The sequence below is a fragment of the Jaculus jaculus genome, chromosome 2 (genome assembly GCF_020740685.1).
Source record: "Jaculus jaculus isolate mJacJac1 chromosome 2, mJacJac1.mat.Y.cur, whole genome shotgun sequence".
Classification (NCBI taxonomy): Eukaryota; Metazoa; Chordata; class Mammalia; order Rodentia; family Dipodidae; genus Jaculus; species Jaculus jaculus.
Window position 1 is genome coordinate 11,319,626 of NC_059103.1, and position 16,860 is coordinate 11,336,485.

The 16,860-nt window shown below is 51.4% G+C and overlaps 1 protein-coding gene across 10 annotated transcripts in view; it reads left to right on the top strand.

Moving 5' to 3' along the window:
- Cux1 (cut like homeobox 1) overlaps window positions 1–16,860 on the top strand; it is a 422,843-nt gene that overhangs the window by 329,397 nt on the left and 76,586 nt on the right. For 6 of the 10 annotated variants that reach the window (XM_045142920.1, XM_045142921.1, XM_045142918.1 and 3 more), the window contains 4 exons: window positions 6,435–6,493; window positions 12,682–12,730; window positions 15,026–15,122; window positions 16,158–16,829. In XM_045142920.1, the coding sequence (XP_044998855.1) occupies window positions 6,435–6,493; window positions 12,682–12,730; window positions 15,026–15,122; window positions 16,158–16,829 (877 nt within the window). The remainder of the gene's footprint in view (window positions 1–6,434; window positions 6,494–12,681; window positions 12,731–15,025; window positions 15,123–16,157; window positions 16,830–16,860) is intronic. The other 4 variants (XM_045142924.1, XM_045142925.1, XM_045142922.1 and 1 more) reach the window with 1 other exon arrangement.

Below are 16,860 nucleotides of genomic sequence, written 5' to 3' on the forward strand. Positions count from 1 at the left end.
CCTGAGTGCTGGAATTAAAGGCATGCGCCACCATGCCTGGCTTATCCTATTTATTTATACAGTGCAGGGCCCCAGCTCATGGGATGGTGCCACCCACTGTTACTGTGAGTCTTAATGACCCACCAAGATCATCCTTCCCAGCATGCCCAAAGACTTGTTTCCTAGGTGACTAAATTCTGCCGATCTGACAGTCAGTATAAACCATCACTGAGGTCGTGTGTGAGCTCCTCCCATGGACTCCGTGTCAGCCAGTGGACACTACTGACCATGCTTGCAGGGGGCTAATTACATCTTGGAAAGACATACAGTCCCCAGCTTCACTGCACACTTCACCAGCTGTGACACGTGACGTCCAGCTGGCCTACATACTGACCCAGGTCCCTTCTGGTGTGTGATGGCCCCTGCCATGAGGAGTTGGCTCCCGTATGTCCAGTGCCCATGTCACACTTGGAGCATGACTCCATGAAATCCCTCCTCTACCAGAGCCACCCAGTGTCCATGCTAGCTCACATCTGGACTCTGGGTGCCAGAGTCCTGCCTTCAGGGAAAGAAAGCAGAGCTGTCTGAGGCAACCCTGGCTGTCCTAACCATCTGGCCTGGTGGTGAGCCAATGGGGAGGTGGTTCTTCCTCTCATCCTGCATCCTCAGCATCCCAGCTACCTGCAGCTGCTGCTTGTTCACATGGTCTACCCACCTGGGCAGCCCTGGGTACCTCTGCTGCGGCCCAACGTCAGCAGATCCCAAACTCACACCATTGCTGCCCTTCCCCAAGGACCTGTGGAGACAGAGGCCCCCATCTGAGGAGGACCCCCCCCCCCATTCTCCATGTTCAGTGGAGAAAGAGGTGTGTGCTACCCAGGCCTGGTCTGGGAGAGGCGCTGAAACTCAAGTTCCCTACCCTGAAACGGGTCAGGCAAGGCCAAGTGTCGCCCAGTAGCACCCCACCCAAGCCTGCAAGGCCAGACTCTGTTCCTTGGCATCACCAACACCACTTCTACCCTAGGGTGGCCCTGGGGACATGGCCTTCCTTGGCTTCAGTCTGACATGCCAAGGTCTCTTGGCTGGAAGGAGAACCAAGGACTATATTTACTAACTTAGGTTAAATAGGTGTCTTTACAGAGTGTCTGAATTTCCTTATACTGAAATGCTTGGTACTTTAAGTACTAAAAACCTCAGATCTTAAGAACTTCAAGTAGATGATTGTAAGATTGGCATCCTCCTAGGCTTCCAGAACCACAGGTGTGCACAGGCCACCGTGCAGACAAGATGGTGAAGAGTGACCCTGCCAGCCTCCACCTAACTGCCCTTGGAAAACCCCTGTTAGACTGGACACAGGAGCACCTCTGGCCAGGTTCTACCACCCTCAGGACCTGTGTAATCCCCGCACTTGACAGTAGAGGCAGGAGGATCAGTTCAAGGTGATTCTAGGCTACATAGTGAGTTTGAGGTTAGCCTGAGCTGCATGAGACCCTGCCTCAAAAGAATAGAAGGGAGGGAGGAAAGAAACTGGAGGATGGGGAGATAGCTCATGGGGTGAAGTGCTTGCTGCTCAAGCATAAGGACCTGAGTTTGGATCCCCAGCACCCATGTAAAAGCCGGTAATGACAGCATACCCTTGTAGTCCCTGCGCTGGGCAGGCACAGACAGGAGCATCTCTGGGTCGCGCTGGCTAGTTAGACTAGCCAAATGGGTAAGTTTTAGGTTCAGCAAGAGACCTGTCAAAAACTAAGAAGGATTGCTCAGTGGTTAAAGGCCCTTCCTTGCAAGCCTGTTGACCCACGTTCCACCCTCCTCAGCACCTGTGTGAAGCCAGACACAAAGTAGCGCCCTTCTATAACGCCCATGAGCCCACATCAGGCAGGGCCAGGAGAATCTGGAAGCTCCCACACAGCGGTGGGAAAACAGTGAGGGAAACCCTGTCTCAAAAGAGAGATGGCTTAGCGGTTAAGGCATTTGCCTGCAAAGCCTAAGGACCCATGTTCAACTCTCCAGGTCCCATATAAGCAAGATGCACAGTGACGCAAGCTCACAAGGTCACACATGCGCACAAGGGAGTGCACACGTCTGGCGTTCGATTGTCGTGGCTAGATACTCTAGCTCAGGCTGACCTGGAATTCACTATGTAGTCTCAGGGTGGTCTCGAACTCGTGGTGATCCTCCTACCTCTGCCTCTCAAGTGCTGGGATTAAAGGTGTGCACCACCCCGCCTGGCTCTCTTTTTATCCCTCCCTCCCTCCCTCCCCTCCTCTTCTCTGTCTCCCCCCCCCCTCTCTCTCTCTCTCTCTCTCTCTCTCTCTCTCTCTCTCTCTCTCTCGCATAAAAAAGGCCAGTCTGTTGGGCTTGCCTAAAAAGAAAAAGATGGAAGTAGAGGAGAAAGTCCCTGAGGTTGTCCTCTGACCACATGATCCCATACACATACATACATACTACACACATAAAAAATAAATTATTGGGCTGGAGAGATGGCTTAGCGGTTAAGCGCTTCCCTGTGAAGCCTAAGGACCCCGGTTCGAGGCTCGGTTCCCCAGGTCCCACGTTAGCCAGATGCACAAGGGGGCGCACGCGTCTGGAGTTCGTTTGCGGAGGCTGGAAGCCCTGGCGCGCCCATTCTGTCTCTCTCCCGCTATCTGTCTTTCTCTCTGTGTCTATCGCTCTCAAATAAATAAATAAATAATTAAAAAAATAATAAATTATTATAATTAAATAGTGAGATGGAGAATGATTGAGGAAGACATCTGATGTCAACCTCTGACCTACACACGTATCTGTACACATGCATGTGTGCTCCCCACACACGACACATGCATATATACATATGCACACACACACACACACACACACACACACACACAGAAGAAAACCAAGAAGCATCCTAAGTAGAAAACACTCTTCCTGTACCTGCCCACACTCAGCCTGGCAGCTGCAGTGTATCAGCTGTCCCCACCTTGTGACTGCGGGGCCCACTGCTGTGCCCAGCACTGGGAGAGGTCCACTTGGCCCACCGCCTGCACAGGAAAAGAGTCAGCCGCAAAAGTCCCAGGGTTGTTTCTGCGCAGCGCAAATCACAGATCGCCGCTGCAACCTGGCTCCGCTCGGCCCCCAGAACCAGGGCCAACTGTACGTCATTCAGCAAGATGACCCGGTCCAGTGGCCTTGGCCACGATGCTACCCCTGCTGCCCACCAGCATTTGAGAAGCAGAGCCGCTCCTGGGTCATGCTGCTTCTGCCAGGGCCCCATGCTGCCCTTGCCGAGTCACATGCCGGCCTGCACGTGGGCACTCGCTGCCCCTCCCACCTCCAGTGCCTCCACAGCAGGTGTTTCCTAAGGAGACTCCATTTAAGTCAGAGGCGCCCCACAGGGTCTTGACGGGCTCTGTCCCTCGCAGTGCCCAGGAACAGTGATGCCACTGAGGTTGATAGAAGCAGTAACGGCTATTTCCATCTGTTACCAACTAAAATGCATGGGATCTCATCTGTGCGTGTGGGGGCGTGTGCACCCGGAGGCCGGAGGCCAGGGTCAGGCATCTTCCCTGCCTTCATTTACTGCGGCAGCCAGGGTCTCTCACTCAAGGCTAGAGCTCGCTGATTTGCCTGGTCTAGTGTAGCTAGCCAGCCTGCCCTGGGGATCCCCTGCCTGGCTCTGCTTCCTGAGTGCTGGGGTTACCGGTGGGCTGCCACCCCGGGTGCTGTCAAGACCAGCCCATGCTTGCATGGCTAACACTATCTACTAAGCTATTTCTCGGTCCCACCCTGACCCTTTTTGGAGACAGGGCTCCATGTAGCCCAAGCTCAAGATGTATAGTCAAGGGTGACTTGAACTCCTGATCCTCCTGCCTCCATCTCCCAAGAGCTGGGATCACGGGCATGTCTAACCACACCAGTCTGCGCTGGGCTGGGCTTGGAACCCAGGGCTTTCTGTACGCTAGGCAAGCCAGCTACATCCCCAGGGCTCTCGGCACCTTTTTTTTTTTTTAAACATTTTGTTTATTTTTATTTATTTGAGAGTGACAGAGAGAGAAAGAGGCAGTTAGAGAGAGAGAGAGAGAGAGAGAGAGAGAATGGGTGCGCCAGGGTCTCCAGCTGCTGCAAACAAACTCCAGACACGTGCGCCCCCTTGTGCATCTGGCTAACGTGGGTCCTGGGGAACTGAGCCTTGAACCAGGGTTCTTAGTCTTCACAGGCAAGCGCTTAACCGCTAAGCCATCTATCTCTCCAGCTCTCTCGGCACCTTTTGATCACACCCACCACAGGTTTGCAGAGATTTGCAGTCACAACCTTTCAGACACAATCACGTAGTTGCCAGTGACTGCAAATCTGGTTCTTAAGGGCCCAGAGGTGCCCATATCCACATGACCTCCTTGCTTCCTGCAACCCTTCCAGCCACCTCAGGCTGGTGGCCTTTTTGGGTTCACTTCTGTGTCACCCTCTCTGCCTTCCTCCTGGCTTTCTGATGGTCTCTGTAGATGACCCGGGGCGTGTGTGCGTGCGTGCGTGCGTGTGTGTGTGTGTGTGTGTGTGTGTATGTGTGTGTGTGTGTATCCAGCCTCTGCACATTCTGTGTATTTCTCAATCCCCGCCACACAGCCCATAACACTTTTTTGAGGGCGGGCCACACATTAGTGCTTCCTGCTATTCGACTACTGGGAAGAGAATGAAATAATCACTTCTTTAGAAACACCTTCAGAGAGTCTTTTGTGGGGAAAAAATGAGTGCCTAGTACCGCTGTTTGATTATGGCTGGGAAAACCATTATAATTTATGAAGTTGGCAAGGGATCTTTAAAAGGGAACAAGGCAGAGCAATTTTATACGATGGGAAAAAACACACACAGCAGAAGCCACAATGAAGATGGGCTGAGTGGCTGGAGCCCAGCACCGCATGCTTGGAACTCCGGGAAGACTTAGATGAGCGTCAAGGCTGACGGGCCAGGTGGACACCTCGTATACCTTGGAATGTTCTTTGTTGGATTCAAGCAGAACCTAAAGAGACACCTAGAAAGCCCATAGGTTGGGGCTGGGGATGTAGCAGAGCTGGTAGAGTGCTTGAAGCCCCGAGCTCAGTCCCCAGCACCCCGAAAAACAGGTATTGTGACACACACCTGTGACCTTAGCACTTCAGAGGTGAAGGCAGAAGGATCAGGAATTCAAGGTCATCCTCAGCTACATAGCAAGTTCCAGGGCAGCCTGGGCTACATGGGACCATGAGAGAGATTGAATTCTAGCAGCTGAGGCAGTAAGATTAGTTTATCTCAAGCATGGAAACATTGACTTACCAGGACTTTGCCCTGAAACCTCATGGCTATCAGCACACTCTCACCCCACTCCCCCTCAACCTCAGGAGCTCATAGTCAATAAAGCCTTGTAGAAGGAAGCACCTCTGACTGACCACCCTACCACAACAGCTCAAGCCAAGGAAGGCCTTTCAGTGACAGCCACAAGCACACGTTGTTCTGGAACACCATAGCGCATCATCACTCTGAAAACATACTGCCAAACCCAAGGAAGCTGTGGGACCAGGGAGTCCCAGTCAGGTAGGGCTGACCTCACAGGAGACAGGCCAGCTGTCAGAGAGCCAGCACCCACCCACGTGAACAGGCCTCTATTCCCCACATCGTAACGGCTAAGTTCCCAGAGTCCTCCTAACGCCTGTCTGATGTCAACACGGAAGAGCCAGTTCTGATTCCAACAAAACTGCGCACAACTCACACGTGCTCACCAGGTAGCAAACACACCTGCCTTTTAAGTGCCAGGAGCTCAACACTGCCTCCATTTTGCTGGTGTATTATACACATGTTTTCCGAGGTCAGGTCTCACTCTAGCTCAGGCTGACCTGGAACTCACTCTGTAGTCCCAGGCTGGCCTCAAACTCACAGCAATCCTCGTACCTCGGCCTCCCAAGAGCTGGGAGTAAAGGCATGCGCCACCTGAGTTTGATCCCCAACGCTCACATAAAAAGCCAGGCACGGCTGAGCATGCCTTGTAACCATAGTGCTGAAAGGAGCAGAGATGGCGGCTTGCTGGGGTTCCCTGGTCAGCTGGTCTTGGTAATTCCCAGTTCAGAAAGAGGCATCCTCTCAAGGAAACAACATGTGAGAGCAACAGAGGATCACCCCCACATGCTTCTGCAACCTCCATGTGCAGGAACTCTGGGCACATGTGTCTACATAGACATGCACACCAAAAAAAAAAAAACAACTCTCCAACTTGTATAAACATGCACACGTGCACACACGTGCAAATGTGTATGTTCACTCCAGGCCAGAAGAACAGGGGAGAGAAGATGGTGGTGGTCATGTTTTTGACATCCTGTGTGCAGGATCACTTCCTGCTGGGAGATGGCCACGTGCTTTACAGGGGATATTATTGGCGAAGTCCAGTGACCTCAGTTCTGATGTGGTAATAAAATTCTAAACTAATAAAATTCCTTCTGTTTCAGCAACTGGAAGAGAAGCTCAAAGGCCAGGCTGACTATGAAGAGGTGAAGAAAGAGCTGAAGTAAGTATGGAGAAGCAGGGCCCAGGATGCCAGCCGATGTGTGCCCAGTGGCATCAAAACACTGCGCCACACAGCTCCTTGGGTGTTTGAACTCACACTCTCCCAGGGCTCTTTGGCCTTTTAGGGGTTGGTTTTATGGGGGTTTTTTGGCATTTGTTTTTGTTTTGGGTTTTTTTGTTTGGTTGTTGTTTTCTTTTCGGAGGGGGGGTTCGAGGTAGGGTCTCACTTTAGCCCAGGCTGACCTAGAATTCACTATGGGCTCTCAGGGTGGCCTCCAACTCACGGCGATCCTCCTACTTCTGCCTCCCGAGTGCTGGGATTAAAGGCATGCGCCACCATGCCTGGCTGTTTTGGGTTGTTTTTTTTTTTTTCAAGGTAGGGTTTCACTCTAGCTCACGCTGACCTGAAATTCACTATGTAGTCTTAGGGTAGCCACAAACTCACAGCAATCCTCCTACCTCTGCCTCCCAAGTGCTGGGATTAAAGGCGTGCACCACCATGTCTGGCTTATGTTTTGCTTTTGAAGAGTTTGTCATTGTTGCTTAGACTCTTACATAGTGTAGACTGGCCTTAAACTCTCTATGTAGCCAAGAATGACCTTGAACTTCTAATGCTCTTGGCTTCACCTACTGATCACTACAATTACAGGTGTGCGCCACCTCACCACCTTTACACAATGGTGGATGTGGATCCCAAAGCTTCATGCATACGAGGCAAGCACTCTACCAACTGGGCTACATCCCCGACTTCTCTGGATTCTGTATAAGGCATGGCGCATTTAAAGTATCCCAGCATGCTCACGGGAAATACTGCTCTTAAAGAAACGGCAAAATCAAAGCCTGTTTCTGTTACGTTCCCCAGACAGAGACACAGCAGAGAGGGGCATGTTTTCTGATGGAAAGCACCACCAAGGCCTCCTGTACTCCAGAACTTCTTTCCCAGACCCTAATCTCCTTCCAGAAGGCAGTCTTCCTCTCTGCTCATGCCTACTTTTGAAAGCACAGATGCTCCCTTCTAGGACCCTTCTCAGACTCCAGCTTTCTCCTGGCCCCTCCTACCCTCAAGCCTGCCCCTTGACCTCCGGAGCTCCTGATCCCTGGCCCTAGTCCTCTGCTTTCGGGAAGGATGAGCTCCTCTGATTCCCATTTTGCCTGGGATCCCTCTGTATAAGTTTTTTTTTTTTTCTTTTTTTCTCATTGTGACAAAATTTCTAATTAAAAAAAAAAATAGCTTAAGGCTTATTTGGGCCCACAGTTGAGAGGATGCCATCTGTCACGGCAGGGAAGGCATGGTGGCAGAAGCAGGACACCTCTGCTCACAGCCACAGTCAGGAAGCAGAGAGGTCAACGCTGGCGCTCAGCTTGCTTTCTCCTTTTTATTCAGTCCATCGTCCCAGCCCATGAAACAGTGCCACCCACAGTATGGGTGGGTCTTCCCCAGTCTGGAAACTCCCTCGTGGGTACACACAGAGGGGTGCTTCCTGATCCTGCCAAGTCGACATTTCGGGATGAACCATCACACCCTCACTCTGATCTTGGGCCCCACCTCTTGTCCATCCATGGGTGATATGCTGCCCAGTCCTTTCTCTGGTCACCTTCTGTCCAGTGGGTGTTTTCCCTTTTTTTTTTTTTTTTTTTTTATTTGTGTTTTCCCTTTTAAGCTGACCCTGCTCCACTGGCCCTGTTCTTCCTCTAAATCCCACCCACCCTGTGGGCCTCCCCCGGCCCCTGCTGGGAATCAAAGCAGGACCTTGCCAGCTGAGGACTTTACCGCCGAGCTATTCCACAGCCCTGCTGGGAGCCTCTTTAGTCCCTGTGCCCGTGATCTTCACCAGCCCTCCGTGCGTGTCCTCAGCATGCCCTCTCTTATTCAGGCTCGCACTCCACACCTTCCCCCACCCCACTGGTCTGCAGACAGCCTTCAGCATCTCGCCGAGCAGCCCTGAGCCTCTCTAGCACTCCTACCGCCACAGGAATCGGATCCTCATCCCATTTCCGCCTTACAAACCTACTTTTTTTGGTTTTTCAAGGTGGGGCTTCACTCACTCTAGCTCAGGCTGACCTGGAATTCACTATGTAGTCTCAGCATGGCCTCAAACTCACAGCAATCCTCCTACCTCTGCCTCCCAAAGGCTGGCATTAAAGGCATGCGCCACCCCATCCAGCTCAAAAACCTACATTTTTACCTGGTTGTCCTTCAATAACTGCCTAGCCTCAAGCTTCCCTTCCTTTCCCACTTCAAAACAAAGGAGAGTGCTGGGGAAATGGTTCCGTGGGCGAAGTCTTTTCTGCACAAGTATAAGAGCCTGAGCTGGGATCCCCAACACCACAGCAGGCATGGTGGTACATGCCTGTGATTCCAGCCCTGGGAGATGGAGGCAGGAGGACTCTGGGCTTGGAGGCCAACTGCTCTAGCCAAGTTGATGAATTCTAGGTTCAGGACAAGACCCTCAAACAATAAGGTAGAAAGTGACTGAGTGAGGCACCTGACATCAGCCTGTGGTGTTCACATGCATGTGCCCCAACATAGACATACACATGCAAAAGAAAGAAGAAAGAAGCTGGGTGTTGTGGCATTCAACTAGAATAATCCCAGCACTCCGGAGACGGAGGCAAGAGGATGCTGAGTCCAAGGCCAGCTTGGGCTACATTATCAAGACTCTTGTCTTAATAAAAAGGAAGGAAGGAAGGGAGGAAGGGAGGGAGGGAGGAAGGGAAGGAAGAAGAAAGGAAGTCAGGCTATTAGTTTTAAATGAAAGAACATGTTAGGCAGCCAAACGCAGTCACATATGCCTATCCCAGTACTCAAGAAAGGGAGGCAGGAGGATGAGGAGTTCAAGCCATCCATGGTAAATTCAAGGCCTGTCTAAGCTACACAAGACCCTGTCTCAGAAAAAAAAAGAAAGAAAGAAATGGAAAGTAGAAATGGGCCGGCTTTTCTCCACCCCTCCCTCTCTCCCGCACCACCTGTGACGTGGATCCTGTCCCCCTCTGCTGTCGCCTCCATCCGGGGAAGCTAGGTTCGGGCCTGTTTGCCTCCCGCCGCCCCCAGAGCTGCCTGTCCAGTCCCAGACATGCTGTTCCCATCAGCCCCTTCTCTGGCATCTGCAGGCTTCCAGAGCCCTTCCCTCTACTACCACACAGGCCCAGAGCTTCCCCAGGGGACTCTGCTAAATGTGATCTTGGCCTCCCGCTGGTGATGAGCCAAGTGCCCTCTCACAACAGGACCTCGCGTCCTCCTCCTGTGCCCCTCCCCCACTGTCCCCAGCAGGCTCTGCTGTCTCTGCTTTGTCACTGCCCCTCTCCCAGCAGAGGTCTGGAGAGCGCCTGCTCCCCTAAGCCCGTCTCCAGCCTGCAAGGTCCTCCTGCCTCAGAAGCCTCTGAGTAGCCTGTAGGTTTCACCTCTAACACGTCGGCGCCTTCATGTTCTGTGGAGTGCAGATCAGGACTGGCTGTGGTTCTCAGTCCCACACTGTCCCAGGTCATTGGGATATATTATTTTGTTGAACAGAGAGCTGTTGATATTTGTAATATAGTTCATCCTTTATCTAAAATGCTTAGACCAGAAAGACTTCAGAGTTGGTGTTTCTTGAGTAAGGCAAAATAGATTTACTGAGAAAAATGGTAAAAACACTCTGAAGTGTTAGGGCAAGTATGCTTGGGCTTTCTACCAGCACGCAAAGAAGGGAAAGAAAAGGTGTACTTTTGGAGTTGGAACTGAGAAAGCAGGTAGACTCCCCCAGGATCTGTGAGCCACTGTTTCTTTTGGTTTTGTTTTGTCTTATTTTGAGACAAGGTCTCACTCTGTAAGCCAGGCAAGCCTCCTGCCTCAGCCTTCCAATTGCTGGGTTTGCAGGCTTGAGCCACCATGCCCAGTTTGTGTAGTAATTTATTTCACAGTTCCAAAAGTTTCAGGGGCCGTGGAGATGGCTCAGTGGGCAAAGGGCTTACCAAGCCAGCATGGGGACCTGAGTTCCAGTCCCCAGAACCCACGTAAAACCTAGGCATGGCAACACACGCTTAGGGTACCAGTGCAGTAGGAGGGAAGGCAGGAGGATCCCAAGCTTGCCGCCTCACTCATCTTACCAAATTGGTGAGCTCCAGGTTTAGCAAGAGACCCTGTGTGAAAAATAAAATGGAGAGTGACTGAGGAAGAAACCTGATTTCAACCTCTGGCCTCTATAAGCGTGCACACACATGCGTGTGTACACACACACGCGTGTGTACACACACACACAGGAAAAGAAACAATTGTTTCAGGGTAAGGTCTGAGCATGCAGCTGAGTGGGAAGAGCGCTTATCTAGCGTGCACAAGGCCTTGGATGCAATCCCCAGCATTCCCCCCCCCCCACAAAAGAAAGGTTTTCTGTTTGGGGCGCTCAACCTGCCTCCGTTTATAGGCTCACTTAGCCTAATGAACAATCATGAATCAACCAGAATAGGAAAAGAGACAAAAATATAGTTGCAAACATCGTGAACCTGCTAAGAAAAGACGTGTGTCCAGATGGCTCCTCGCCTCTCTCCTGTGGGATGGCAAGGGTCCAGAGTTCCTTGATTCTGAGTCGCAGAGTAGAAAATCACATGGCCACACACGTAGCTCGTCCTTGTCCCTGCTTTGGTTCGTTTACATGGTGAGACTTTCCGCAATGATGAAGTAAAGGGCTGGTCCCTAGCCAACAGCCTTTTGCCTCTGATGGCATCTTCCACAGTGTGGTGTCTTGATGGTACTCGTGTGGGCCTTCAAGGATGACAGAGGCCAAAATCACAGACACAGGTTGTAGACCTTTGCGTGCAGCCTTGCCCACCCTGAGCCTTGCTGTTTCTTATGTGGACTTTTGTTGTTGTTGTTGTTACTTTTGTTTATTTATTTGAGAGGAACAGAAAGAGGCAGATAGGGAGAGGGAGAGAGAATGGGCGCGCCAGGGCCTCCAGCCACTGCAAACGAACTCCAGACATGTGCACCCCCTTGTGCATCTGGCTAACGTGGGTCCTGGGCAGTCGAGCCTCAAACCGGGGTCCTTAGGCTTCACAGGCAAGCGCTTAACCGCTAAGCCATCTCTCCAGCCCCTTATGTGGGCTTTTTGTTGTTGTTTTCTTTTTGCGGCAGGATCCCATATAGCTCAGGCTGGCCTCCAACTCACTATGTAGCTGAGGATGACCTTGATGTCTTGATCCTCCTGCCTTCACCTCCTGAGTGCTGGGATGGCAAGCATAGACCACTACTTGATGCTGGGGACAGAACCCAGGGTTTTGTTCATGCTAGACTATCAACTGGTACCCCCAACTCCATGCATGAACCCCTTGGAGCCCCATAGACTCTTCTTCCTCTTCTCCTTGGTCCTGACAGAAACATCCACAGCAAAAAACAATAATATGAGAGGGGACTATAGGGATGGTTCAGTAGGTAAATGGAAACCTGAGTTGTTCCTTAGCACCTGCATAAAGGCCTGTGATCCCCGCACTGGGAACAGGAGGATCCCAGGGGCTCACTGGGTAGCTCATCAAACAGAATCAGTGATCTCTGGGTTCAGTGAGAGAGCCTGTCTCAAAGAATAAAGTGGAGCGAGATGGAGGAAGACCCCCACCTCCGACTTCCACACTCTCATATACACAAGAAGGGAAGAAATAGCAGATCAGAGGTCAGGACCTGACTCCTTGCAGCTCCTGGCTTGTTCAGGCAGTCCAGCACCTTGAGCAGTCTAGCCACAGCCTGTGTCAACCCTAAAGGGGACAGTGGAGCAATTCTCTGTCCCTCACCCCACCTGGGCCTGCACCAAGCCATCCCCTTGTGAGATATGACTCTCTCTGCCATTTCCCAAGTGACAGAGGGGGGTCATGAGTCCCCCTCCTTCTGTCTCCCCACCCCCACGCCCCAGATCTTTCCATCCCCCTTGCAACAATGTGATGTCTGTATTAAACTTTAAAATTATAGTCTGAACAGACCTGGTGTGACTCCATATGGGGTGATTTACATGCTGAGAAAAAAAAAAAAAAAAAAAACTTTTGCCAACTGCTAGTTGAATACTCATTCCTCTAGCGGCATTATCAGATTAAATTTCTGCCAGGGAAGTTTTTAAAGTTGTCAGTTCCTCGGCGCCTGCAGAGCAGGAAATGGTAACGTTAATGCTTATTGGCCTGGCTGCTAATAAGGTATAAGCTGAAAATAACCACTGTGTCTTGCTCTTCCAGTATCCTGAAGTCCATGGAGTTTGCACCATCAGAAGGAGCGGGGACACAGGTATGCTGGCCCGCTTTGTTTCCGGGGTAGCTGGCAGCGGCAGCCATGGTCACTGCTGGTCTCTGAGGCCTGCAGCCCCATGCACACACTTACATAAGGGCCGTCACTTACAGAGGCCAAGTCCTTCCCCTGGAACAACGAACCAGCCACTCGTGGTGGTGCACGACTGGAATTCCAGCCCTTGGGAGATAGAGGCAGGAGGACTAGGCATTCAAGTACAGCCTCGGCTACATAACAAGCTCAAGGCCAGCTTGGGCTTCATGAGACCCTATCTCAAAAATAAGGAAATAGCCGGGTGTGGTGGCACATACCACTTTAATCCCAGCACTCGGAAGCCTGAGGCAGGAGGATTCATTGTGAGTTCAGGGCCAGTCTGAGACTACATAGTGAATTCCAAGTTAGCATGGGCTAGAGCGAGACTCTACCTCAAAAATAAATAAATAAATAACCAAGTGAACCCGAGTAATGATCTCTCACTAAGAGGAATTCGTGTTTTACACACTGCTCCCTTGGCCCCGGGCAGGCGCAGCTGTACTTAGACATCTACCGCAAACGTGGATGGGTAACAGTTGCAGGGCTTGGGGTTCAGTTTGCCCGTAAAGCACGGGCTTGGCATGGGAAAGGCCATAGTTTCGATCTGAGCACCCAAAACACCAAGAACAGCAACAAAGGTTCCAGGGGCTGTGAGTCTGGCTGAGTAGTAAAGTGCTTGTTTAGTATGCCCGGGACCTGGCTACACACACACACACACACACACACACACACACACACACACACACAGAGTAAATGAAAAGGATTTCAGGTTGTTTTAAAGGCCAACCAAAAATAAGTTGGCCTACAAATTGTTGATTATGCACTGTTTCAGTGACATTGGTATGGGGGACAAGATGGCAGTGCCATGCAATCATCTAGTGGCCAGTTAAAGTTTATATGATCACCCAAGTATGGTGGCATATGCTTGGAATCCTTGCTCTTGGGAGGTTGAGGCAGGAGAATAGAGAATTTAAAATCACCCTAGACAACATGAGACCCTGTCTCCAGGAAAAAAAAAAAAAAGAACTTTTATATCATAAAGCCAAAATTGATGGTTTGTCTGTAATACCAGCTATGGAGAGGCTTGATCTCAGGAGTTTGAGGCAAACCTAGACAACATAGCAAGGCCCCGTCTCCTATTAAAATTTTTTTAAAAAAATTTTTAAAGGCTTTTGGGCTGGAGAGATGGTTCAATGTATAAAATACTTGCTTCACAAGCATGAGGACTTCAGTTTGATTCCTAGAACCTAGATAAAATGCCAAGAGTGGCACATACCTGTCATTCCAGTGCTGGGGAGGCAGAGACAGGAGAACCCCTAGTCTAGCCTAATTGGTGAGGACACTGTCTCTAAGGAGATGGTCAGTGTACCTAAGCATGACACCCAGGGTTGTCCTCTGCGTGTGCACACATGGATACATATGCCTGGAAAAAGTTTAAAAATGTATAGAACCAGCCTGGCATGGTAGCACACACCTTTCATCCCAGCACTTGGGAGGCAGAGGCAGGAGGATCACTGTGAGTTTGAAGCCTGAGACTACATAGTGAATTCCAGGTCATCCTGAGCTACAGCAAGATCCTACCTCAAAAAAAAAAAGAAAAACAAAAAACAAGTACAGAACCCACACCTACATGAGTGGAATCTCACTTCCACTACCCAACAGCAGCTGTCATCTTCATAACTGGCCAAAAAAAAAAAAAAAAAAAATCCAACAGAAGAATTGCTTTCTGACCAAGGTTGGTGGCTCAGCAGCCCATCCCATCACCAAATGAGCCCCAGGCTTAAGACTGCAGGAGTTTGGGGACAGCACAGAGAAGAATTAATTTCTAGAAGCTATATGAGTAAAAGGAAGAAACCAGTTATCTCAGCTGAAATTGATTCATGGGGATGCACACGTGCACACATACGTGTGTGTGTGCGTGTGTAGGCCAGAGGACAGTCTTGGGCAGAGCTCAGGCACCGTCCACCTTCATTTGAGCCAGGCTCTCTCACGGACTTAGAATTCACCACGTAGACTAGACTAGCTGGCCAGTGAGTCCCAGGGGTCTGTCTTCCCATTCCTGGGATTCCAGCCATGTAACACCGTGCTTGGTTTTCCGAGTGTCCTGAGGATCCAACTCAGGCCCTCATACTTGCAAGTTCCTTGGGTGTTGTCCCTTGGGGCCATCAGATCTGTGACTGTATTATAGTGACGGAGCCCAAATTAGGAAGGTGAGGGGGTCCCGAGTTAAGCCCATCATGAGCCCCACTCTGCCCTGTCTAGGACTCAGCCAAGCCTCTGGAGGTTTTGCTCCTGGAGAAGAACCGCTCCCTGCAGTCTGAGAACGCAGCGCTCCGCATCTCCAACAGCGACCTGAGCGGTAGGTGGACCGGTCACATTTGGTGCTTGGTTGGCTCGCTTCCGGGGGTCTTGGACCAGGCGGGGGAGCTGCGAGTCTGGGATTATGCATGGTGGGCGCGCCGCTGGGTGACAAGAACTTGTTGGCCTAACCCTGAGTGTTCGGTGCCCCTGCCACCCCTCACCGCTCTACCCCCCCCCCCATCCTGCGACAAGATGCGTGTGCGCCGCAGTAAACCTGCCCAGGTCAGCTAGGGGCCATGTGGTCGAGGTCCCAGGAGGGACACCCCAAGGGTGTTTGCTGTCTTTCCTAGTTGTGCTTCGAATAGGCCAGGGACAGAAGCCACCGTGGTCTCCAAGGCCTGCTTCGAGGGGTCGCCGGCCCTCCCAGGCTCAGTGGCACTTCTCTTCCTTCGTCAGGCTCTCCTCGGGGATGCGTCCCCCACCCCCATCCTTAGGCTGTCTTTGCTCATCCCAAAATAGTGGTGTCACTGACTGCTTGGGTTTCGCAGCTTGTAAAAAGCGTGTAATGTTGTCTGGGCTTCCGATGTCATTGCACTCCTAAAATGTATGCGCCTTCGATCGAGGGGACTTGCTTGGTACGGTGCATCTGCCTCAGAGCACGTGGTGTGAGAGACCCCACGGGTCCCCAAGTGTCAGTGTTGGCTGCTCCGCAGGCAGGCCCTCTGGGGGAGCCTCGGTGCCAAAGGCCCCGCTGGCCTGTCGCCTCTTCCCCGTGTGTGTAACCGGCTCCTTGTCACTCTAGCAGTTTGAACTTTTTGTCAGGGGGATTCTCCAAGGCTGCAACATACAAGAAAGGTGCAAACACGAATGCATGTGGCTTGTTTTTGGGGGGCCTCGTTTGGCTGATTTACAAATTCAACCTGAAAAACAAACCAACACACCTCATTGGCCCTTGTTTAAAAAAAAAAAAAAATTAAAATCTGCACTTTTTTTTTCCTTTTTCCCTTTTGTGGGGCACACTTGGCATTCTGGTCTTGGTTTTTTTTTCCCTTTTGAATCCCCCATAATGCATTCTGTTTGCCCTTCCTTGTAGGGTCAGCCAGGAGAAAAGGGAGAGAACAGCCTGAGAGTCGGCGCCCTGGACCCTTGCCGGCCTCCCCTCCTCCTCAGTTGCCCCGCAACACAGGGGAACAGGTTTCCAATACTAACGGTACACACCACTTCTCACCAGCGGGGTTAAATCAAGACTTTTACAGCTCATCCCTGACCAGCCCCAGCCTACCCCTGGCTTCTACGGGAAAGTTTGCACTAAACTCTCTTCTCCAGCGACAGCTAATACAGTCCTTCTACTCCAAGGCCATGCAGGAAGCCGGAAGCACAAGCACGATTTTTTCAACAGGTCCTTACAGCACAAACTCCATATCTTCCCCAAGTCCATTACAACCAAGCCCAGATGTAAATGGCATGGCCCCATCCCCCAGCCAGTCAGAAAGTGCTGGGAGCGCCTCGGAGGGCGAGGAGATCGACACCGCGGAAATCGCCCGGCAGGTCAAAGAGCAACTCATCAAGCACAACATCGGACAGCGCATCTTTGGACATTACGTCTTGGGACTGTCACAGGGGTCCGTGAGCGAGATTCTGGCCCGGCCGAAGCCCTGGAATAAGTTGACTGTCCGCGGCAAGGAGCCGTTCCACAAGATGAAGCAGTTCTTATCTGACGAGCAGAACATCTTGGCCCTTCGCAGCATCCAAGGCAGACAAAGAGGTGAGAGAGGCCTGGGGGTCGGTGCCAGCAT